Source organism: Podarcis cretensis, assembly GCF_951804945.1.
Source record: "Podarcis cretensis genome assembly, chromosome: 1".
Taxonomy (NCBI): Eukaryota; Metazoa; Chordata; class Lepidosauria; order Squamata; family Lacertidae; genus Podarcis; species Podarcis cretensis.
In genome coordinates, this window is record NC_137170.1 from 140114619 (window position 1) to 140141046 (window position 26428).

Below are 26428 nucleotides of genomic sequence, written 5' to 3' on the forward strand. Positions count from 1 at the left end.
GTACTGCTGAACTCAATAAGACAAAATAAGAAGATAAAAGGGATTAAAATTGGTCAAAATGAATATAAAGTCAAGGCGTTCGCAGACGATTTAGTAATACAACAGAAGATCCCTTGAGCTCAATAAAAGAGATATTGGAAGAATTGGAACAATTTGGCAAGGTGGCTGGCTTCAAGCTAAATAAAAGAAAGACCAAAATAATGGTGAAGAATTTAGATTCGAAGGTAATCGAGGAAATACAACAACAAACAGAAATAGAAGTGGCCAAAAAGGTGAAATACTTAGGAATATGGATAACCCCGAAAAATATAGATTTATTCAAGAATAACTATGAGCAGGTATGGAAAGAGATAAAAAAGGACTTTGAGAGGTGGGGGAAGCTGAGATTGTCATTCTGGGGTAGGATAGCTTTAATTAAGATGAACGTACTTCCGAGAATGTTATTTCTGTTCCAGAACTTACCGATAATCAAGGGTACTAAGATATTTAAAGAGTGGCAAAGAGAAATCTCAAAATATGTCTGGCAGGGCAAAAAACCAAGGATTAAGTTTAAATTGTTAACAGAAGCTAAAGAAAGAGGGGGATTTGCTCTGCCAGATCTGAAATTATATTACGAGGCATCGTGTCTTTGCTGGGTGAAAACGTGGATAAAATTGGAAAATAAGGAACTATTAGATTTGGAGGGGTTCAACAATAGAGCAGGATGGCACGCGTACTTATGGCAGGGGAAGAGGAAGCACAAGGGTTTTGCAACACACATCTTTAAAGGCCCTTTGATGGAAGTTTGGGAGAGGAATAGATTCTTACTAGAACCTAAAGTACCACACTGGCTATCCCCATTGGAAGTTATGAGTGTGAAAAAAGTAAACATGAGAGGTGATTGGATAACCTATGAACAATTGTTAACAAAAGCAGGGGGGACATGGAAACTGAAACCGTATGACCAGGTTAAAGAAAAAGTATATGATTGGCTACACTATTTCCAAATAAACGAAATGTTTAAACAAGACATTAAAGAGAGAGGATATGCGGACAAAGAATCTAAATTCCAGATTGAAATAATAAATAACGATTATAAAATTCTTTCTAAAATGTACAATCTGCTATTAGAGTATAATTTGATAGATGAGGAAGTAAAGTCGGTGATGATTCATTGGGCAAGGGACATCGGCCATAACATATACTATGAAGAATGGGAGAAACTTTGGAAAAAAAATCTTAAATTTACAGCTTGCATAACGTTAAAGGAGAACCTCATGAAGATGTTCTACCGTTGGTATATAACACCTGCAAAATTAGCAAAAACATACAAAACCTGCAATAAATGCTGGAAATGCAGGGGAAAAGAGGGATCCTTTTTCCACATGTGGTGGGACTGCAGAAAGGTCAAGGGTTTTTGGGAAAGTGTATATAATGAAATGAAGAGTATATTAAGATACAATTTTGGAAAAAAACCGGAGGCTTTTTTGTTAGGACTAGCAGGAAGTGATATAAAGAACAATGACGGCAAATTTTTTCAATATGCAACAACGGCCGCAAGGGTCCTATTAGCTCAAAACTGGAAACAACAGAACATACCGACGCTTGAGGAATGGAGAGCAAAACTACTAGAATACGCGGAGATGGACAGATTGACGGGGAAAATTAGATATTTAAAAGACCAAAGGTTCATTGATGACTGGGGGAAATTTGTGGAATATCTGGATAATATAAGTGAGGGTCAGATAACGCTAGTTGGGTTTAAAAAGGCTCTGTGAAAAGGTTGGAATATTGTCTAAAGAGAAAATAATGTGAATATAAACTAGGATTTGTGTGAATTTGTTAAATTAGGGCATGGATGATTCGAGGGGAAGCTGAAGGAAGTCTCATAGAATGGAATCTGTGATAATAAGGTGTAAATTGTTTTAATTTTTTGTTTGTTTGTTATGATTTAAAACAATAAAAATTATGTATGGTCAAGAATGGAAGATTTGAGACTGGGCGATAATTGGCCATCATGGCTGCATCTAAAGATGGTTTTTTAAGAAGTGGTTTAATAACTGCCTCTTTCAGCAGGTCTGGGAAGGCTCCCTCACGGAGGGAAGCATTCATGAAGCCCATCTCCCAGCCCTTCCCGGCCAGCTTTTATAAGCCAGGATGGGCAAGGATCCAGGAGACAGGTGGTTGGTTTCACTCGTCCAAGCAGCCTGTCCACATCCTTGGAGGTAGCAGATTGGAATTGATCCCACACAACTTGACTAGACAGGACTCTAGCACTCCCCCGCCCCGGCCCTGCTCCCATGGTGGAGTCTACCTCTTCCCGAATCTGAGCAATTTTATCTGCAAAATCACTGCAGGAGATCATGTGGCCCGTACTGGGCCCCGATGTCGCAGGTGGTTCCGCTAAATTGTGAACCACCAGAAAAAGTCTCCTGCTGCTGTTTTCTGCAGATGCAATAGAGGCGGCGAAGAAAGTCTTCTTCACCGTCGCTATTGCCACTTGGTAGGCTCGACGTTGAGCTCTAACCTGTGTCTGGTCAGATTCGGAATGAGTTATCCGCCACCGGCGCTCTAGCCGTCTCAACGATTGTTTCATTGCCCTCAGATCCGTGGAAAACCACGGGGCTCTCTGGGCTCCATGCAATCGGAGAGAGCGCTTCGGAGCCAAACAGTCAATAGCCCTGGTTAACTCCGCATTCTACCGAGCCACCAGGGAATCGGCTGAAAGGCCATCAACATGGGATAAAGCATCCCCTACCACTTTCTGGAAACCATTTGGATCCATTAAGTGGCGGGGGCGGACCATCCGAATCGGTCCCACCTCCCTGCAGAGGGGATGGGTCGCAGAGAAGTCCAGTTGCACCAGGAAGTGATCTGACCATGGCACTTCTTTCATTTCGCTTTTACTTAGTGTCAGATCACCAACATCCATAGAGGTAAACACCAGGTCCAAGGCATGTCCGCAGCTATGGGTTGGGCCAGACTTATTCAGGGACAGCCCCATGGGTATCAAGAAAAAGAGGGCTTTTGAAGGAGAGCTCCCTCTTTATTATGATGATGAGCCACTTTGTACATTGAGCTAAAATGGGTCTCACCAAGACTTCATTTCCCCGAATGAGAAACTGAACATTGAATGGTCCAGAGATAGCAAAGGCATCTGCAATCTTCCTGGTTGCAATTTTCACCTGAGAGAACAGAAGAAAGCATGTATTTACTCAGACAACCTCCTGCCCCCCAAAGTAAAACAACTACCATTGCAGCAACAACCTGAGAACCTGGAATTGGACAGCCACCGCTCCCTTGAACATCTTGCAGATAAGTGCTGGCTCTTCACTGTCAGAACTGCCCCAAATTACGCCTGAGAATGAGCTCCAAGTTGCGTTTCCAGGCTTGCTTCATCGCTCCCTAACTCCCCCTAACACAGCAAATAAAGGAAGCAGCCAGATCTGCAACATGGAGGACCAGTAGGTCTCTCCATTACTTATGGATCAAGACGATGCAAATAATGTATCTCTGAGTTAATTTGCTTGCCCTGAGGCAGAACACATATTGGATTGCTCTAGTGCCTTGGCACAGAACATACACTAGCTTTTTCCTCTCTTTTTAAAGCAAACTCTGTGAGAGCTACCCAATTCCACTCTGGTGGCCATAACTGTTTTCAGTGTGTCTCTAAAGAGTTTATTAGTATAGTTAATAGTGTCCACGGTCTAATGCTGCCCGTTATCATTAAAACAAAACAAAACCACGCTGACCTTCTCCAAGGCTCCTTGGCTAATTGTTTGTGCAGGGAACATCAACGTAGCATCTCCAGAGTGAACACCAGCATCTTCCACATGCTCAGAAACAGCATGACAGATAACCTGCTCAAAAAAGAGCCAGTAAAAGTGTTAGTATGTAATAGCAAACTGTGGTAGCTAAAATGGCTGTGAGCCAGTGTTTCGTGGTTAAATAAGCTGTACAATGTTTAAACCTTGTTATCTGCTAACGACTGTTATCCCCAAATATCTTCTCTCTTCACTTACCAGCCTTCTTCTAATTTAACAGTCCAATTCTATACATTTCTACTCAAAAGCAAACCTGCTGAATTCCATAGGACTTACAGCCAGGTATGTATGCATAGTGCTGCAACCTATTATCGTTCTAAATATTTTGTTTTACTTAGTCAAAACAAAATAAAAAAATTCCTTCCAGTAGCACCTTAAAGACCAACTAAGTTAGTTCTTGGTATGAGCTTTCGTGTGCATGCACACTTCTTCAGATACATGCATGCACACGTGTGCATGCACATGAAAGCTCATACCAAGAACTAACTTAGTTGGTCTTTAAGGTGCTACTGGAAGGAATTTTTTTATTTTGTTTTGACTATGGCAGACCAACACGGCTACCTATCTGTAACTTGTTTTACTTAGGTCCAAGCTATCTGAAAGATTGAATTCCCTCATATGAACTTACCTGGAATGTTGGGTCCTCACTCCTGCCCCTATTTTATAGGATTTTTGTAAGGACTACAAAGTACCTCAAACACAGTATATGAATGAATACTTACTATTTTTATTTACTTCTATTTGTTATGCCAGGCTGTTTAACTCTATGGTGATGCTTGCAGTGGATGCCGGGAATTAGAGATCTCTGTGCACAATTACTGTACAATGGCATAATGGAGAGCCATTCCAGATCCATCACAGAATTCAGCTAATATTTTTCAAACTCTCAGGGGCAATCTAAGATATCCTCTGTTATGTGTGAACTGATGAGTCTGCTATACTGTATCTTGTTTCAAGCTTTGGCCTGGTTGGAATGGGTCCTTGATAACGCATTTTGCTTGCGTAGATGGAGATGAGAGAGGCATGTGCAGTTGTGCATAGTAACGAGCCTATTGTCCATGCATTGCTCCACCCACTTTTGCTGCTGGCCCCGCCCACCTCTGGCATGTGTTCTCCGAAAGGTTTCCCAGAAGAGAATGTTGCCCCCATTGTGAAGCGGGCTCCGCATCCCTGATCTAGAACTTGGAATGAAACATTTGTTAAGCTGCTTTAATATTCTGTCTGTAAATCCGTCTGTATTTTTTTAAAGCATTATTTAAGGAAGAAGTTTGTACCTTTCCATTCTTTGCAACAGCATCCATTTCCACTTCCCGAGCCCCTTCAATGAATTTTGTCAGCACAACAGGGTGTTCCTATTGATATCACAAGGAAGAAAAAAATATACATCCTGTATGACTATGATTTGGCACTGTGTTAGTAACTGGCATGAATTCTAGTATTTGAAATATTTCAGTAGAAAGAAAGGATGGGGGGGAGTCATTGTAACAGAATCAGACTTAGCAAGTTTGCAGCCCCCTCTTGGCTATGGAGTTGACATTTGGAAATGAACTGAAAATTGCCATAATGATTTGCAGCCTACATGGCATAAGAGCTGGGCTCTTTGAAAACCGAGCTTCTGAGAATGTGAAAATCCAGTCCAGAAAATGGAAGCGTCTCTAAATGTAAAAACATGAGTTCTATCTCAGCTTAAGCAATAGGAAACCCGCACTGGTGGGGTGGGGTTAAAGTTGTTGCAATTGCTTGTAGCTGAGAAAAGTTTAATAAAGTTGTGGCCCTCCAACAAGCACATTCTGGGGAGTGTGAGTAGTGGCGGCTGCTGCTTCTACATACGCAAAATGAGTTATTATTACTCGGGAATCATGTGCAATTAAAGAACATTAGCAGGAAAGATTCACAGACTGGCTTAAGAACTTTCATGTAATTTCAATATGTTGTCTGAAAACAAACTCTTTAATCTTCCTTTCTTCACGCCTCTTCTACAGCTTCATCCTATACTGTACATCACTACCAATGGCAGTTACAGACGCAAGTCAGCAGAACGTATAATTGTTTAATACTGCACATAACGATTGCTCAGGATCTGTTTCCTGGGCATTGCCGTATGCTATTAATTCTCCTTAAAATTACAGACTACACTTTTCTTACTCCAACTGAACATCACCCGGCACACCAATCAAACTTATTTCCCATGAAAAGTACAAAATAAAAACAGCCAACACCATTTTGTCCTGGATCTTCTGAAATACTTTCACTGGAAAATTGTGACTATCATCATTCACACTGCAATCTCTTTAGGCCAATAATGACAGCAGGTTAATGCTAAATGGAAAGGTGCTCTTCCTTGGGCCAAAGGAAACACAGGCGGCACAAAGCAATATAGTTAAAAGTTTTATTTATTTTCATTTTTTAAAAAACGAAGCCATGAAATTCAATTAACTAATAGGGGTATAAGCAAAGTTCACCTGATCTGGAAATTTAATAATAATAATAATAATAATAATAATAATGACGAAGAAGAAGACAATACACATCTGTTATGTACTGAGTTGAATAGGATCCAAACTGCAGCAGTCTGATTGGTCCTAGAACAATAGGATCCAAAATGCAGCAGTCTGATTGGTCCTAGAACAATGCAGCAGTATGAACAAATCACCACTATGAGCTGAATAAAGAGAATGAAATCACTTTGCGACTCTGAGTATATTTCAACATCCATGTGCATACACACTACTACTACGAATTTACAAATGCCTTAATCTTTTACTGTTACTATTAGGCACCTTTGTAAGAAGGAATGTTCCAAGTATCAAACAAGTTCCCAAATTAAGAGTGTTGGAACATGCAAGACTTCATGTGAATAAGCAAATTTAATCATATTCAAGTTTCCTAAAACAAATAAAAATCAAATGAGTGGAGGGAAATGAGGACAGTGTTGTATAATACCTGTGAAACTCTGGTAGCCTCTGCCAAGAACTTTTTCATCTCTTTTTCTGTATGGACTACATTCATTGCTGAGCCACTATGAAGGAAGAGGGTAGGGAAAGGTTAAAGATACTGTCATATCACACTTTTCATCTTCGGAAACTGCCTTCCATTCAACTCATCCTCCCAGTTCTTTCTTAAGCTGAAAGGATAAAGAAACACTTCACCAAAGGTAAACAATATTGAACTTACCCCTAAAAAGGTGAGTGCCCCCAAGAATATACCAAATCAGGGGGAAGGATTATTGACTAAAGATTGTGTAAAAAGTCTGGTTCTCCCCAAGATCTACTCTTGCTCAATCATTTGCAATGGTTTCACAGGTAACTTGGCATTGCTGAAAACAGCAGTGTGTAAAATGCTAATTCTGGGACAGTAAGTTTTCAGCTTGGTTTGTCATCCATATTTGATCTTCTTTCATAGTGGGTTATTTCACACAAAGCCCAAACAATTCCATTTTGGAATCACAAGAATCATGTCAGAGAAAGTTGAGAATGAGTGGACCTATTGTTTGTCATATCAAAATACAATGCCAACACAAATGTTCACAGTTTTCTCAAGTTACAGATAGGTAGCCGTGAAGAAGTGCATAGGACTTCTTATCTGAAGAAGTGTGCATGCACACGAAAGCTCATCCCAAGAACTAACTTAGTTGGTCTTTAAGGTGCTACTGGAAGGAATTTTTTTAGTTTTCTCAAGGTTTGGGGTTTGGTCAGCTATAATATCTGTGAGATACAGCAGTTTAGGTACACTGGAAAAAACAGGTAGGTGGGGATTCAGTTCACCCTCCCCCCCCCAAGCCATGTATGCATTCTCTTTATGTAGTTGCTTTGCTATTTTCTAAAATCCTCAACATGGTGATTTTCAGCTCATGGTTTGCACTCTCGCCACATGGGGTGCCTTCAGAAGAAGAATATTTTTTATGGAAAAAGTCATTATGAAATTTCACCTTGAAAATATCCTTGTAAAGAGGATATGAACTTCCTGTTCAGAAACAAGGATGAAGCCATTATTCAAATTCATGCTCTATCCTGAGTTATCTAGCTAAATCATACAATCTCTATGACATTGTATGGTATTCTCACACATTGCCTGGGGCCAACCCAGCAATATTTTTGATTTTCACAAACCCATATAGATCTTGACGTTTGGCCTGAAAGAGACAGCCCAGGTTTGTTTTAAACTATGGTTCAATGCAATATGTGAACAAGGTCATCAACTAAGAGTCTGTCTAGGTGAATTGTTTATAGAGTATGCTCTTGTCTTTTTAAAAATTTCTTCCACACCATCAGAATGATTCCTACTCTTTTTGAAGAATGAGACCAGATTTTGTTATCTGCACCATCTAAAGATCTTCTGTTCCTGAAACATCACAAAACCTCCCTTCGCTGTTTTGCTATTCAACCAAACTTATGTCCAGGTGCCTTTTCTTTAAAATAATTTTACCCTTGATATTCCAGAATTCTCTAATTGTTCTGCCTATAAAAATTGGGTTATGAGTGTGTGTATGTAGGTGTGTTGTTGTTTTTTTAACCATTTCACCCTCTGCAGTCTGAAATTCTTTAAATTCTTCTGTCAGTAAAAATCTGACTCTTGCTAGTGCCCACCCCCTGCCTTGATGCTTAACCCCAGAATTTCAAAGAACCACAGAGCTGGAAGGGACCACGAGGACCACTGCTTGAACCCATGATCCTGAGATTAAGTGTCTCATGCTCTACCAACTGAGATATTCCCTCAGGGTGGAATAATAATAATAATAATAATAATAATAATAATAATAATTGTACCACACCCATCTGGTTGGATTTCCCCAGCCACTCTGGGTGGCTTCCAACAGAAGGTTAAAAAATACATTAAAACATCAATCATTTAAAATTTCCCTAAATAGCTTCAATACCGCCTGATCTCTCGTCTGAAGTGACTCAGAAGTGGCACAAAACAGGTGTTGCTCAGGCACCATATGAAACAGCAGGAATACACCCAATACCTTCCACACTACTGAACATATAGCAGGATCATACTGAATCTTCCTTGAAATATTGCAGTCTGGTGCCTATGTTATTCTGGAATACCAGCAGAAGAAAACACCACCACCATTGTGTGGAACCATGCAGCAAAATCCAAAAAGACAGAAGTGCTGCAAAATCCCTGTCCAGAAGAGCCCAAAGGTGGCAAATGCCTAACCTATTTGTGAAACACCTTTTCCCCTTAAGAGAAATTGGTGTTTGAAATGCTTTTGGAATTCGATACAGTTTTGTCTATGTAGTTGGTACTGTTGCTCTTTCATACCAAAATTTTAACCACTATGCTGCATCAGTTCTTGTACAATACTTCATATTATGGGATGTCTAGTTATTTTTTATTAAACATTCCACTGGAACTAATGAGGATGAAACCATTAAAGCTATGTGGAAGTTATTCCATGTGCCAATTACCTTCAAAAGAAGAGTAAACCTCCTTTTGCAAGATGTCCCTGTCTTTCTAAACAAAAGATCAGCACTTCAGACAGATCAAAGAACTCCTTCTAGGCTTGAGAATCCTGTGGATTGCTTTAAAAAACCCATTCAAAAGAGGTTTTAATTGAATTATTTAATGGTAACTTACAGTTAATCATATCACGAAGGCCTTTTGCACTTATCAGATTCCCGCCCCCTGCTTAAACATTCTTTCCGCTTCCTTCAGTGCCAGGGTTGCATCCCTCAGATGGATAGAGGCACAAATACAAGATGGGTGACACCTGGCTTGAGAGCAGTACATGTGAAAAGGATCTAGGAGTCTTGGTTGACCGCAAACTTGACATGAGCCAACAGTGTGACGCGGCAGCTAAAAAAGCCAATGCAATTCTGGGCTGCATCAATAGGAGTATTGCATCTAGATCAAGGGAAGTAATAGTGCCACTGTATTCTGCTCTGGTCAGACCTCACCTGGAGTACTGTGTCCAGTTCTGGGCACCACAGTTCAAAAAGGACACTGACAAACTGGAACGTGTCCAGAGGAGGGCAACCAAAATGGTCAAAGGCCTGGAAACGATGCCTTATGAGGAAGGGCTAAGGGAGCTGGGCATGTTTAGCCTGGAGAAGAGGAGGTTAAGGGGTGATATGATAGCCATGTTCAAATATATAAAAGGATGTCACATAGAGGAGGGAGAAAGGTTGTTTTCTGCTGCTCCAGAGAAGCGGACACAGAGCAATGGTTCCAAACTACAAGAAAAAAGATTCCACCTAAACATCAGGAAGAACTTCCTGACAGTAAGAGCTGTTCGACAGTGGAATTTGCTGCCAAGGTGTGTGGTGGAGTCTCCTTCTTTGGAGGTCTTTAAGCAGAGGCTTGACAACCATATGTCAGGAGTGCTCTGATGGTGTTTCCTGCTTGGCAGCGGGTTGGACTCAATGGCCCTTGTGGTCTCTTCCAACTCTATGATTCTATGATTCTATGATTCTATGAAAAGAATGTAGGCTGAGGAGCAGGATAACCCAGGGTACTCTGGGAAGGGAAGAAAATACGTGAAGATGGTCACTCGCTTGGATGGCTTTGGAAAAAAGAGGATGGGGTAAATTCATGGAAAGTCAGTCAATCCACCCATGAGCCAGGACTGCCCAATGAAACATTCATATCAGCTGCTGATGTGGGGCAGGGGAGCTGGAGAGAAACAGAAGCAACAGAGAGTGAATGTTGCCTTCATGCCCTGCTTGGGACTTCTCCAAAGCAGGTGGTAGGTCACTACTGTGAAAAGGAGGTTGAGCTAGATAGCTTCTTGGTTTGACCCACCAGGACTCCTCAGAGAATTCGCCCAAGTGCTTTGAGTGAAGGGACATGGGCAAGATGGGAATGGGAAAGTCAAGGTTAACCGCCAGCTGCTACGTAGGGGACCCCAGGTTAGGAGACTCTTCTGATTTGGAAACTGGGGAGCAAATAGCCCTAACATTGGTTTGGTGCAGCCGGTCCAAAGTCAATACTCTGTAATCAATGAGATGCTGACAAATGGCAAAATGACTAAGAACCCTGCACTGAAGTTCTTAATACAATATTAAGTTGAGAGAGAGCCTGCTGTTGGCTCAGATATATGAGTGCCAGGCAGGTCTAATACTTTTTCATTATCTCGGTACCTATCAGACCTCAGCTTCTTGGTCTAAAAACTGAGCAGCTTCCATAGGTAGCACAGCGGTATCCTGATAGTGCAAACAATATAGGAAGTTCAATTTACATTGTCAAGGGCAGGGGAGAGGCTTACCTCAAAACATAGGAAGGTCTCAGCAAGCATGGGTAGCCAACCAAGTTAGCAAATTCAACAGCATTCTCCTAAAAAGTTGGGAAAGGATCTTTTTTATATATAAGATACTGAGAATGCCTAGACATGTTTGTACAAGTAAAATCTGGATACATTCTCAGTCTTTGGTGTACCTGAATAAACTAATCTGTAAATGGAGGAGCAGAAGAGTGTTCTCAAAGGTTTTTAGAAGAGAGAAGGAAACTAAACACCCTGAATGGTGATATCACACAGCAGGTCACAAAAGAAGCCTTGCAAATGAAAGTGGGGTGCTTAACATTTTGGGTGTGTTTGAACCATCATTCTGCATGATGCAAACAACCCTAGGAGGCAAAGCTCAGCAGCAGGCGGCAGGGTTGGGCTAGGCCACTTATCTGACCTCTCTCTGGCTGCCACTGCTGCATATCAGGACAAGGAGGGGAAAGACGAGGTGGTGATGAGGTTGGCACAGTGCAGGTGCCACAGCAGAGCCCATCTGGTGCTTCTGCCAAGGTCTTTGTACCATACCTACCCCATCCTTCCCCACTCCACCCTGGTATGCAGGGAGGCCAGGTGCAGCCCCCACCTCTCTGTCTGCTCCTGCCAAAGCTTGAGGTCTTGTGCCTCCTTCCACTCTCCCATGTGGATACTTCTGCTTAACCATGTTTGTCATTTCAGCCAAACCATGGTTAACAATAGCTATGGCTTGTTTGAAACAAGTCAGCTTGTTTCAAACAAACTACAATTCATGCTAGTTTCTCAGGCCAGATGAAACAATGTTGTGGGTAATTAAAAATGGTCACACAGAAAGGGAGAGGGGAGGGGGAGCATGCAAGGGACTCCTGGGCTCACTGGACAGGCATGGCAGAGCAAAAACAACCCCCCACTCAAAATTCCTGGACACCAAAAGTGCTTCCTAAAAAATTCAATGCCTCAGAAACATGAACAGAACACAGTGGGATAGGAGGAAACTCATCTTCAAAGCCCTCACATGTATAGCAAGGAATAAACCCAAGGAAAGGATTACGATCCAGCTAGGAGACAAGTTTGCTTGCTCCTACATCCATGCTGCGGGACGCAGGTGGCGCTGTGGGTTAAAGCCTCAGCGCCTAGGGCTTGCCGATCGAAAGGTCGGCGGTTCGAATCCCTGCGGCGGGGTGCGCTCCCGCTGCTCGGTCCCAGCACCTGCCAACCTAGCAGTTCGAAAGCACCTCCGGGTGCAAGTAGATAAATAGGGACCGCTTACCAGCGGGAAGGTAAACGGCGTTTCCGTGTGCGGCTCTGGCTCTGGCTCTGGCTCTGGCCAGAGCAGCGATGTCACGCTGGTCACGTGACCCGGAAGTGTCTCCGGACAGCGCTGGCCCCTGGCCTCTTAAGTGAGATGGGCGCACAACCCCAGAGTCTGTCAAGACTGGCCCGTACGGGCAGGGGTACCTTTACCTTTACCTTTACATCCATGCTGCAGGATGAATGCACCCTTCTAAATACGAACAAAGAAAATTAATTGTGAACAGTGGCTTAAGCCTTCAACTGCTGCTCCTTAAATTACTAAACACAGATTAGATGTATGTCTACATACCAAGGAATTAACTGCTTTCCAGGGTGCTTGAGCTATTTGCAGCTCATCAAGAACAGCAGAGAATGTAGATCGATCCTCTGCCCGGTCAATCTGCAGCGGGTTAGTGCCCATAATTCTAACTCCATTCCGGTAAAGTGGCACAGCCAGGTTGTTTGGAATCTGCCCTCCTACAGAGATGATGCAGCCATCACATTCCTATAGAAAATGAGAACAGAGAGAAACTTAGACAAAAAAACACACACACCACAAGTTGATTATGTGCAGCTCCTTGCCAAATTAAACCATCTATTATCACAATCAGAAGCAAGGTAGAGAACAGCTTGGATCCAGAGAAGAATGAGATTCCAGTAATTGTCTTGCTCTATTCTGCCTTGGTTAGACACACCTGGAGTCCTGTATCCAGTTCTCAGCCACAATTTAAGAAGGATATTGACAAGCTGGAACGTATGCAGAGGAGGGCAACCAAGATGATGGAAACCAAGCCTTATGAGGAATGGTTGAAGGAGCTGGGTATGTTTAGCCTGGATAAGAGAAGACTGAGAGGAGATATGATAGCCATCTTCAACTACAGTATCTAAAGGGCTGTCACATGAAAGAAGGAGCAAGCTTGTTTTCTCCTGCTCCGATAGCTTCAAGTTACAAGAAGAGAAGTACTTTCTGATGGTTAGAGCTGTTTGACAGGGGAACGGAATCCTCTGGGAGGTGGTGGACTCTCCTTCCTTGGAGGTTTTTAAGCAGAGGTTGGATGGTCACCTGTCAGGGAAGTCTTAGTTGAGTTTCCTGCATTGCAGGGGTTGGACTAGATGACCCTCAGGGTTGCTTCTATAATTCTATGATTGTTTTACTTTCTCATACAAGGAATTTTAAGCTTCCCACTTTGACACCCCCAAAACAACTCTCTGTAAAAAAGGGCTGTTGTCGAGAGCAGCACCCTGTGGGGGGCACCAGTCCCAAGGGTTGTTGTAGCTCTGGCTGCCAAAGCCCCAGTTAACCATTCTCTCCTCCCAGTAAGCTCCAGGACAATATGAAAGAACCCTCCCTCCCTCCTCTAGCACGACTTTTGTCTGGGCTAAGTCAGGTGGGCCAGTTTTAAAAACAGAATTCCAAAGGAGTCACATCATGAACCCTGACTGCTAATGGGCGACCTGGTGCTCTGACCTCGAAAGGGCACTTGGCCTTGTTCCTAACAAAAGGAGTGTTCTCCTGTCTCAAGCCTGGAGGCTTTTCACTTGCCCCCCCCCCCATAAAAAAGAGAGAGAGAGAGCGAGGAGAAAGGTACTTGACAGGTGGTATTAATTGGATTGCAGCTCATGCTGCCCTAGTAGGAGGCAGGGTCAAGAATTCAAGCATTTTAGGAACAGAGTTGCAAAGAAAATACATTTTTAAATATTCTGCTTAAGCACTTTGCTGAGCCAAAGGTGACAATGAGACTGACTTTGCAAAATGGAAGGTTTAGGAAACCTTGGTTTATATTCTCTGAGACTATTTGGGTTTTTTACCTCCTGTTGGGAGGTGTCCAAGATGATGAGCAGGCTGAGGCAGCACAGAGACCTTCAAAAACTGCTGCACATCTATCAGAGCAACTTTTTGAAAGCTGTGTTTGGCATTTGAAAAATCATGTTAGCTTCAATGGCATTGTCCTCATGCATAAAATTAAGCATGTGTGTAATTGCTTTCACAATCACAGGTTAAAACTAAGCTCAGCAAGGGCAGGACAATTTGATCCATAAATAACTGTGAAATAAATTAAATCAGCTTGCAAATACTGTGCAATATGTCATCTTTGGAAAATAATTCTATATTTATTTGGCACTCATTATGGAGCAGTTGGTTAGGAACTGCAATGCCATGCAAAATATAACGCCAGGGTCTTAAAAAAAAAAAAAAAGGAGTGCCCAGCCCAAGGGGACAATGAGACTGACTTTGCAAACTGTTTGGCACAGTTTAGGAAAACTTGGCCTTGATCTTTTTTTGAGGCTGTTTGGATTTTGGATTAAAAAATAAATAAAATACCTCCTGTTGGTAGATGTCCAAGATTCTCTCCAGGGACAGTTCATCGAAGTAGAGCCTGTCACACTCATCAAAATCCGTGCTCACTGTCTCCGGGTTGCAGTTCACGACAACTGTTTTCTTACAGAGCTGTCGCAATGTGCGGATGCAAGACACGGCACACCAGTCGAACTCCACGCTGCTCCCTGCCAATGAAAGAGCAAAACCAAGTGAAGTTTTGAAAGGAGATCATGGTGCAGGCAGGTTTTAAAACATCAGGAGCGGTGAAGGGCAGAGCAAAGATTCCAACTGCCTCTGTGTAAGCCTCCCAGTAACTCAAAACCTGTGCAAACATCAGCAATACCTGTGAACGACTGAGTTCATAGAATCATAGAGTTGGAAGAAGCCTCCAATGCCAGCTTGTCCAACCAACTGGCAAAGCAGGATATCCACTGCTAAGGTACTTCTGGGAGGTGCCATCCAATCTCTGCTTACAAAACCTCTAATGAAGGACAGTTCTATCACCTTCTGAGGGAGGAACTATTGTTTGTACCATCTGTACCAAGTTTTCACTACTGTTTTTGAATCCTTTTCTTGTCATTTGAAGCCACTGGCCCAGACCTCTGGAGCAAGAGAACACAAGTCTGCTCCCTCAACTCCATGACAATCCTTCAGATTAATTCTCTCTTCCCCAGACAAAACACACCCAACTCTTACACCCCTTCTCCGCAGGACTCCAGGTCTCCAGGCCCCTTTGCCACCCTTGTACTAAATAGCACCTTCCTGGAACTAGTTCAGCAGTTCATGGGTCTGACTGGGGGCCAGTATTCCAAAGCAGAAGGGAGAATCTCATTCACCATCTCTTAATTGTGCTTACATCTATACCAGCACTTTCCAGGTTTTTAATTTGTATTTTTAGAATTAGTCTAAAATCTTTGGCAAAAATAGAAATGGCTTTGGTTCTACATGGACAAAATGCAATGTTCTAGCAACGACACAACGTATATTTTGCATGTGGAATTCTAGGACAATGTGAAACTCTATTGCAGAAGAGGGTGCCTAACACACCTAACACACTTTTACAGGGTCTTCTAGTCTGGAAAGGCAGAGATACTAAAAACAAGATTTACCTATGTGATATGGTCCACAACCCAGCACCATCGTTCCATGGTCATCAAATTTTACATCATGCTCCTAAAATAGAACACAGTACGCAAAGTCATCCAGTATTGTTCTCAGCAGCATCCACTGCGCCCATGAGAAGAAACCATTTATGCCTCGCAGTTCTTTATTTTTAAATTTTTATTACTGGGACTTAACTTTGACCTCATTTAGTTTACTTGAATGCCACTGAATTAAACAGATTTTTGGAAACTCAGATTTACCTTAATTGTAGGACCAATTTAAATATTCTTTTTTTAATAATTGCTTTATTGATTATAAAAAAAGAAAAAACCAGTCAACAAAGAAAAACCCCAAAGGATATTACAAATTACAAAAAATAAATTTCTTACAACACAACTTCTATTATGACTTCTATTCACCCCATCCAAAGTCCCAGGTTTCTTTTGAGTAGCGCACTTTTAATTATCACTCCAGACTTCTCCCAAATTCTTATTTTCAGAAAGTTTTCTGGGTTAATAAAGGGGTCATTCTAAGCCTGCCAGAGAATTCACAATTTTACAATGCTCTTTAAGATATTTTCTGTAAATGTCCCACTCTCTAGTGAATGTTTGTTTTGTATTATCTCTAATTCTTCCTGTCATCCTTGCTAATTCTGTGTATTCTAATAATTTCGTCTGCCAGTCCACTTTGATCAGGGTGGAATCTCCTTTCCATTTTTTGGCTATTAAGATTCTTGCTGCCACTGTTGTGTACAAGAACATCTTCCTCACATTTTTTTGGCATGTCTATACCTATTATACCCAGTAGAAAAGCTTCGGGGGTTTTTGCAAAGGAGATTTTAAACCTCTTTTTGAGCTCATTGTATATTATATCCCACAATTCCCTTATTTTCTTACAATTCACATGTAAATCATCGTACCCTCTGCCTCTCTACATCTCCAACAAATGCCTGGTTCTATACATTTTTTGCCAATTTTGATGGTGTTAAATACCACTGTTAAAGCATTTTCATGAAGTTCTCTTTCAGGGTATAACATGCAGTACACTTCCAAGTCTTCCCTCCATAGTTTTCCCCAGGCTTCCATTGGAATATTATAGCCAAAGTCTCTGGCCCATTGGACCATTTCCGATTTAAATTCCTCCTCTTTGACTTCCCAGTACAGGAGTTGTCTAAACATTTTAGAGAGTGGTTTCTCTCAATTTAAAGATTCTGATACACTCCTGTGAGATGTATTCTGTGTCTTGCTGAAAGGTAGTGGCACGAATAATCACATAATACAGGAAGGAATACACCAATTTAAAGTAGCCTTCTAATCTTACCAACGATTAATATTGGCTTACAGAATATTGTAGCCATAATGAATGCTTGTAATTAAAGGACACCATTGAAGGTACAGACTCACACCAGTGAGGTCACAGTGCCCTTATCTATTATGCTACTGAGTTTAGCGTCCAAAAGCAAGAGCTATGCCTAAAGAGTCCCATTTATGAAGAGTCGCTCAATTGACTCAGGACCACTGTTTCATAGAAAGTGGAGGATAGAGGTATGATTTAAAGAGCAAAAGGGCTGCATAGATGAAGAGTGCAGACACCATCACTTGTCTCTGTTTACTCCCTGCAGCCCCACCTCCCTCCAAGCATTTTTGCTCCAGCCAGGCTCACTTCTATCGATCTATCGATCTATAACCAACAGCCAAGTCATAGAACAAGTTGAAAAGGGCGACTACAGAAGGACTAAACAGATAGCTTGATTTGTTTATTTGTATCAATAGTTGAGTAATACTTCTGTCTAGGAAGGAGCATCTGAAGCTGCCACTTTATGTGTCAGACTAAATTATCTCACAGTCTCAGCACAGTCCACTCCTACAATCAAGCCCTTTCCAAGCACCTGCTTCCTCCACAAACCATTTTAACTGGAGATGTTGGGGTCTGTGAACCCAGGTCCTTCTGCTGGCAATGCAGATGAGTCTTTGGGCCTTTGATAGCTCATCTGTTATTCACATTATGCTAGCCCAGGAAAATGTCCATTATTAAAGGTTATGTAACATGGTCATTTTGCCTGGCCTCAACTCAGGCTAATAAGCTTTAGGAGTTTTGTGTATAAGAGTTGTATTGCTACGCCTGTCTGGGAATCTACCCAGCTACTTTCCCTTTTTTAAAAATAATAATAATAATATTTATTCAAGGTTTAAGAATTACAAAGAAAAAAAGAAGAAAAAATACCAAATACAAAAAAAACAAAGAATATAACAACATCAAAAAAGAAAATACACTCACTTAAAAAGAAAAAGCAAAAAAAAACCCACAGATTAAACCTTTACAAAGCTTTCCTCCTTAACTTATTTCCTTGACCTCCTCACACCTCCCATTTTTGTATTCTAGTTCAAATCGTTATTTCTGCAAATCCTTCACCTTATTTTCATTTAAACAATTTAAATTATTTTAAAAAACCACTTTTACTTTATGCAATCTTAACTCTCATTTAAACCTATATATCAATACTTATTCTTAAGACATTTCTCTAAGATCGAAAACGATTCCCTTCCACGAATTTCCCAACTCTCATAAAAAACAAAAAAAAAAAAGACAAAAAAGCAAATTATATTGTACATCCTTTGAGTTTCCCATTCCCATTCCACCCATACCCCCTTCCCGGTTTCAGTCCCCATCATAAGTCCATCAAGTCAAAAAACCATTAGCCCGGAGATCTTATGTCCGAGGCCCTTAAATCTCTCTCATGTCCCCTCTGCCAGTCTTTTTGATAGTCCTTAATATTGAAAGCCAAATCTCGGGGAGGCTCCAACCCAGCAGCTTCCACATTCCTTCCAGCCAGGCCTCCGTACTTAAAAGTAAGGCCTATGGGGTATTCCAAATCTTGTTTCATTCTCCCTTCAGTTCCAAATGTCCCGAAAACTTCAACTTCCAACTGAATCAAGTTTATAATCCTAGGGTCATCTGGTCTCCCCATAAGGAGATCTCTCCATCTTTTACTTTCCAATTCAGGCCTAGTTTCCATCTTCAGAATCTTCACGAAGTTATTTCCTCTTATTGCCAACATGTCAGAGCTCAAATTACAGCTCTCCTTTCGCACCTGCAGAGTTACGTCTCCCCCTTTCTTCTCTTCAAAGACAACATAATTCTCCTTCTCCACTTCCCCTGTTTGTTCAGTTGAGTATGATTCCTGTGCCAAATTCTTATCAAGTTCAATGATAGCACTCACACTTGTGTCCAAAGTTGTGACGTTTGTAGTCAAAACACCAATTTGACCTTGCAGCTTTCCCAAGAGAAAAAATGTCCTATTCAGCTCAAACTGGATTTTCTTTCCAAGAGCCATTCTCTGCTGTATTCCAAAGCTCCCTCTAGGGGAATTTAGATTTCTTTTTACTCCATTCAGCACAGATCCAAAAGTCCAGTTAAATTGTAACAGTCCTTCCTTCTTTCCAAAAACAAACTTGTAACAAATGTAGACAACAGAAACAAAGTCCTCTTTTTGCGTCTTGACAGCTAGCTTGACAGCTGTCAAATTGTTCTATCCTTCCTCAACGGGCTCTCACGGACCACTCCCGGGTCCGGGGTGGTGGCCCATCAATTCCCAAATTTAGCTCTTATCTTGCAGGCTCCCCTGCTTCCAAATAGAGTTTCTTATAGTGTCAATCCGTAGAATTAAAATCCTTTAAAAAAAGACAAAGGAAAAACTCTCCACGACCTTAGTTGACAGGTTCTTTGCTTTAAATTATTTACAGAAAGGGGAGGCGGACTTCTTGTTTGGACCTTCCCCGGTCATATCGAATTTAAAAATATTTTTTATAAAGTCCAATTTCCGTACTACTCACGGGTTGTTGTTTGAAATCTGAATGTCCACAAAAAGAAGTCAGCGCTCTCCAGCAACGGCTGTGCGGCTTCACTCCGCGAAAATAGCAGTCGATTCGAGACACCGCGCCACTCATCCCGCGTCCCTTCAGAGCCCCCGAAAAGGGGTTTCCGTATGGGTAGGGGGGGCACTCTTGGTGTGAGCTGAATCCCACGTTCCCAGGCTTCCTCCGCCTGGGATTTTTGAAGGGTCTCCGCCTTCGCCGCGGCGGCACGACCTGATTTTAGTGGAGCAGGTTCCTCTGAGTCAGAGGAATTCCGCCATTGCCGATGGCGCTAACCCGGAAGTCCTACCCAGCTACTTTCCCAACCGCCTCAGCTAAGCATTGTCCTCATTCTTCCTATTGCTTTCACTATGTACTAAGTGACTTTGATTCCTAACAGTTTGTGTTCTGATCTTCAACTCTTGCAGAGATATGCACCAAACTGATTTGGCATTACTGCACTGGCTCTCTGGCCCTTTTGGTTTGTGCCTCATGCTTCAGTGGCATTCAAGAGGTCAGCCTCACCCTCCGTCCTAACCAAGCCTCTCTTTCTTTCTTGTAACTCACATCCCAAAAGCTATTTCTAATGCATTGCCCCAATGCCCATAAAGCTGCTCCAAGTAATCACCTACTTCGCATTCATTTTTACAAATTGCCAGGGAGTTAGCATTTTCATTATGCAATTCATTGTCAGTAAGTGGTGTGAAATGGGATGGGACAGAGCTACCCACTGTGCTCAAAACGCATTGCACCACGTAAATTGAATTTGGTAGGGAGAGGTTCAACTTTGCAAGAAGAAGTGGGGGGGGGGGAGGAAGCTCCCGTCTCACAAGCAAAACTTGCATCGATTGCTCTCTCATTGGTAGTCCAGAGCAAAGAGCAAAGGCTTCCTGTTTGTTGTTTATAGACGTTGGAACTTAAAGAACAAAACTGTGGCTCTGTGGGTAAGATTTTTCATTGCTTGCATCCCTGCAATGTCTGCTCAAAAGGACTATAATGCTCCCAGCTACACTTTTACTTTCTCAATAACAATAGTAGGCAAACATTTCCACCCGTACTCCAGTGGGATTATGCCTCTGCCAGCTGTTCTAACCCTTCCCTGAGCTATCCCTGGAGTGAGTGAATTTGAGTTGCAAGGTCAATAGATAGTAATGGGAGAAAATGCATCATAATACTCTGCAGCTATACAGAAGTAAACGATAGCACTTACCTGACCATTATATGTGACATAGAGGTAATTAGTTACAGCAGGGTATTCTCCTGCCAGTGTGTCAATCTGCAGAGGAAGGGAAGAAATGGTAAATGTGAACACAAAACTATTTTCCAGGCCAGGATTTCATGCTTCACTTTTTCTTGCTTTCCACTCAGTGAGTCTCCAGGCTCACTGCTTTCTCTCTCCTCCCTGCTCAAGTAATTATATAGACAATACACCAGCAATCAGCCATTGAGCATTATTCATCTTACTTTTTAATCCCATATAGAGGGATCTTGTTCGCTGGTTCGCCGGAAGCGGCTTAGTCATGCTGGCCACATGACCCGGAAGCTGTACGTCGGCTCCCTCGGCCAATAAAGCGAGATGAGCGCCGCAACCCCAGAGTCAGCCACGACAGGAACTAATGGTTGGGGCCCCCTTTACCTTTAGGGATATGGAATGTATTTTCCAACTGCCAAAGGAGGGGAAATAGCCCAAAGGAGACCAAGCATGCTCATCTGGCACAAAAAGTTGAATGACCATTGGGGAGGCAGAAACAGAAGCATGGGACCTCATGAAGAGGGCATGTCTGACAGGTTGGACCCCTGGACAGGAGCACAACCATACTGCAACACTTGATTGTAGCTTCCATGTGTTAGTTTTTAAAGCTGCTATATTGCATTTTGGCACAAAGAGATGTGCAACTAACTACTTGTCATCATCACTGGGATTGTTGGTTATTTAGTTCACTGTGGGCAGTGGTATTCACAGGGGCAGGATCTCACACAACTAGTTTCGCAGAGCCAGGAAATCTTTTTGCTTGTAGTTCTCAAACAGTAACCACACATTTCACATAGAAATTTGCTTTAAAAACTAAGAGGAGTTTCAAAAGCTGTTTGTAATACAACATGGCGGTCTGATGTCCAAAGTAAAAAATCAACCTGGGCGTAGCCAGGTCCTTGGACCACCTAAGTACTGCCTAAAATAACCATTATGCAGCTTCCAAATGCCGGTGAGCCTTTGGGCCACATGCAGTCTAATTCTATCCATATTTACTCGGCAGTTCCATGGCTTGCAGCCTTTGCTCCTTGAATTAGTTTGGGCTGTTAGCCCCACACTGTAGGCAATATCTGACCAAGCAAACCCCTTCTTACCTACTCTAGAGAGGGCAAAGCATAATTGCAGGTCCTTGTAAAAACACAGTACCAAGGGAGGCAGAGAGGCAGTCCCTCACATCAGCAGCATGGGAAGCTAAGAGTGAACTAAGCTAAGAGTGTCTAAGAAGAGTGAACCCTTTTCCGTCACAAGCAGAATCACTTTATGAAGGATAGATTTCCACTGGTCATTCAACTAAAGGACAGGTGGCACTCATGCATTCTGCCAAGGCAAAGCAGCACAAAATTGACACACCTGCCTAAACTAGTTCAGAATGCATTAAGAAAGCCAGGAGAAAGGGCATATAAACTTGGACAACAGTGATTTAGGGTGCAAAGGGCTCTTCAAGTAATTCAATGATCTTTTTAAAAGAATCAGGGGTGATGGTGGGGGACAGCTGGCAGAACGTTCATATCAATTTCCCTTAATCGAACACCAAAATGTGAAAATGACTATGGAACACCTATGGAAGCAATTGTGACATTGCCATGAATACCAGATGAACGTATTATGCTCAGCTATCACAATGAATACCAAATGAACTTGCAATGATGGGACACTTAAAATAAAGTATTATCCTATAAAAATTTATTGCAGGGAGAGAAAAGGAGCCACACGTTTCACGGTCACACAGCACAAAGGGTCAACACCAACTGTTTCCAACCTTCTATATTTTCCTGCTTGAAACCGAAGCAAAGGCAGGTGCTTTAATCCAATGCAAGTTGAAGAAGGAAGGCTCACTCGCACAACTTCCCAAGGATGTTAAGTGTGGATGAGGGTGGAAATACAGCAATGAGTTTCTGCTATGTATGTTACACTAGCATTAACTCTTAACAATTTGGGAGGAATAAAATGAGAAAGTTACATCTAAGAAACTTAAAGCATTTCTCTTGGTGAAGTCAAACTGCTGTGGCTGCTGTGGCTGCAGAGACTGGTAGCTCGTAACTGCTGCCTCCTGCACTATTTAGCAGCACTGAAGCGACTTCCCCGGGGCTCAAGTGTTGCCTTGTCTACGCCAAAGAAATACCACTGCATCCCTGGCCGCTAAACAAAGAGAGCCCACTGTTTCCTCAAAGTGCTCAAAGTGCAAAGCTGCCCTCCAGCTAACTGGGAAATGGGGGGGGGGTTGAAACTTTTCTGCTGCGGCAGGGTCAGCTTCAAAAACTCCCAGTCAGAGCCAAAATGGACAAAGTCACAGAAGAAACCTGCAGCCTCAACATTCATAGGCAGGTGTTGCTAGGCACTTACATTGTGGTTTAGATCCCAGCTGGTCATCTGCCAAAGATTCTTTAGTTTTGATTCTCGCATTGCAGGGGACTGCATTAGGTGACCCTCAGGGTCCCTTCCATCTCTGCAATTCTATGATGCTGTGGTGCTATGAATTAAGACCAAGGAATTTCTCTTGTGGTCTCAGGAAAATCACTGCCTCTTGTTCATATCTACCTCATAGGAAGGATGTAAGCCAGGCATGGCCAAACTTGGCCCTCCAGATGTTTTGGGACTACAACTCCCATCCTCCCTAGCTAACAGGACCAGTGGTCAGGGATGATGGGAACTGTAGTCCCAAAACATCTGGAGGGCCAAGTTTGGCCATGCCTGATGTAAGCTTAAACTTCCACCCAAGAGACCTAATTCCCCCAAACCACGCCCACCTGCCTCACACCTGATGTCAGATGTGGGACAGGTGAAGATATGGCTGCAAAGGAACAAAGGCACTGCCTAATGTTCCTCAGCAAGAAGGGCTCCCCCTCAGCACATATCAACTGACCAGTGCTGAAAGGGTCCACCAGTCAGAGGTGGCCTGTGGGGTGAGGAGAAGAAAAGATCTGGACAGCTAGCTAGACCCAGTTCACCTCCCTGCTCTGTTATGAATTCTGCAGGTACCGCCATAGACAGGCAAGAAATAAAATAGCTGTGTTAATAGGCAAAGAAATGGAGGTGCTGAAGCCGACTGCTTCTCCAAACCCTCAGACAAAATGAACACATGAGAGAGAACTATGGTAAGCATAAACGACTAGTGGAAAAGGTAACCACTGATTCTGTAGCCTCAAATTTTCCTTGCTTGTCTCCAAGGAAGTCATCAGGATTCTCCACAGACCCAGCTAACATGGGACTACTTTTCCAAGTGATGAGCAGTTTGTGTAGTCAGGATCTCAGTTTCTCATCTGTAGAATGGAAACAATGTTGCCTCCCTATCTCAAAAGATTAATTTCCACAATGATGAAGCAGATGTGTGTGTAATTATACTAGGGATGCTTCCATGATTATGAAACAGCTGTGTCAGTAATTATACTAGGGATGCTTGAGGAATTTGATTTCTGTGAATTTTGATGCAAACCGAGCTCTTTTGCCCCTCCCAGATTAACATGCCATTGGAATACAGCTATCCTGGGGATCCTATGCTTTTCAAAAGTTTGTGACGCAGCTAAAAATAAATGATAATCCAAAGATAAATTTTAGAGTGCTAAAACACATTTAGAAAAGCATACAGAATATGTGTTTAAATACAAATTTCCACATGAACCTTTTAAAGAAATCACCTTTATGCAGCAACACGGTGAAATGGACTTATAAATGACCACCTGTGAAACTGACACAAACCCAGAGACAGACTGAACTCTCGATTCGTAAGTTATACCTGTTTCACCCAAGGTGTGATGTTCTTCCTGAGTCTCAGTTTCCTGCTCTGCGCTTCAGTCACTCCAAGACATTTCCCAATCTGCTTATCTGAGAAGCCGATCTGCTTTGCTCTCCTCAGGCTCTCCTCTGGAATCGATTCACTAGGATGAACACAAAAAGAATTGTTATGAATACCACATATTTCATGTTCTTGAGTATTGTCTGCATTTAAAGAGGGGGCAGATTGGAGAGGGACGAAAGTACTCAGTGCTAGTACGCAGTTTAAATGTTAAGTGTAGGAACCCAAAGTTCAAACCCCACATTTACCTATAAATCCCCTGGGGTAGCAGGAGGCAAGGACCTCTTAGTAATACAACTCTTGCTCCCCATAAACTATTGTGAATTTAAAGTACTCCATGAAAGTGTGGAATACAAAATAAAAATAAAAATAATTGGCTGGTAATAATGGACTTACCTGGCACCAAAATCGCAAACATTTGTCTTTTGAGGTCAAATCTGACATTCAGCCTTGCCAACAGACCCATCAAAACTCCCCAGCTACTTGCCACAAACACTTAATTGACACAAAGAGTCATTAGATTGCAATGTTATACTCTCCACAGAGAGTACACAGAGATTATAATTACCACTCATGTTACCCTCCTGAAACATTTTATTATTATTTATTAACAATATAAACAAACTTTGTAAAATAATAAAGAAAAACATTCATAAAACATCACAACATACAAAAATCCAATTCATATATATATAAAACAAGAGTACAAACACTATATTTACCTAGCAGCTTCAAAACACCCCTGACATCTTTAACAATGCATGACTTTGACCCAGCTATGTCCTCTGAGATGGTTGAATCTATTCCAATACTAGCTAAACATATCCATTATCCTAGTATTTTCCATATTTCTCCCCCCCCCCATCCCCAACATGCATCATCTTCCAGACACACGTAAAGAGGTTCTCTCTGCAGCAACCTTCACTGCATGGCTGTGTCCACCTTCAGACACCACTCATTTGGGCATGGTTGCCAAACACCTGCAGCTGCTCCCATACAGCTCCTGAGGACATGCGCAAGCTTTGTGTGGTCATGTGACACACTACATGCCTGCCCCATCAGGTTATGTATGAAGTGGGCCTGTGTGTGAACTACAGAAGTATTTTGCTGAAGAAGCATATTGTGCCAGGCAAAGCCCCCATCGTCTTGGTGCCTATGAAGGTTTCAACCTCCAGTTAGCCCACTGCCATTTTAAATTTTCCAACACAAACCATGCACAGCTGTGCGGCTGGCTGTATAAACCCACAAGAGTCAGTGTGTCACTGTCAGTAAGCTAAGGGCTTGGATGTGAAAGATGGATATGAACGAGTTCAGTGCTAACTTGTGAAATACATTAGATACATACTTGTGAAATGCATTAGAAGTGCTTAATTCTGGTTGAATTGCGCTTTACTTCTCTCCCCCCCACACACACACCTCCATCAATCACCCCCCCCACCTTTTCAGAATGGAGGGTTTTTGTTATTTAACCTTCTATTTGGGCTTGTTACAAAGATTTAAAGCTTAAGGCCAATTCTCCACTAAAAATGTGCATACAAATAGGTGGCATTCCCACACTGAACACAGCCTCAGGTTGCAACCTGTTGGTGGACCAATGACTAGAAGCTGTTACTCTCTCTAGTTACTTCCAAATGCAAGCAACAGGTGCAAATACTTGGAAGGGTTCCTATTATATGTTTTTTTTCACTTTACCTTGTCAACCTAAATTTTGGTCTCTCTTCTCATCAGCTTGCTGCCTTGCCATCTTTGGCCTTCTGCTGAACTAAGTGCTTTCCTCCAGCTCTCCTTATGCATTTTTCATCTCCTCA

At 42.3% G+C, this 26428-nt stretch overlaps 1 protein-coding gene across 2 annotated transcripts in view; it reads right to left on the bottom strand.

Moving 5' to 3' along the window:
• Positions 1–26428, bottom strand: part of CPS1 (carbamoyl-phosphate synthase 1) — a 176425-nt gene that overhangs the window by 23268 nt on the left and 126729 nt on the right. For both annotated transcript variants that reach the window (XM_079975842.1, XM_079975841.1), the window contains 10 exons: positions 24561–24702; positions 20786–20851; positions 15727–15790; positions 14621–14802; positions 12608–12802; positions 11014–11081; positions 6747–6822; positions 5078–5155; positions 3732–3839; positions 3075–3164 (listed from right to left, as the gene is read on the bottom strand). In XM_079975842.1, the coding sequence (XP_079831968.1) occupies positions 3075–3164; positions 3732–3839; positions 5078–5155; positions 6747–6822; positions 11014–11081; positions 12608–12802; positions 14621–14802; positions 15727–15790; positions 20786–20851; positions 24561–24702 (1069 nt within the window). The remainder of the gene's footprint in view (positions 1–3074; positions 3165–3731; positions 3840–5077; positions 5156–6746; positions 6823–11013; positions 11082–12607; positions 12803–14620; positions 14803–15726; positions 15791–20785; positions 20852–24560; positions 24703–26428) is intronic.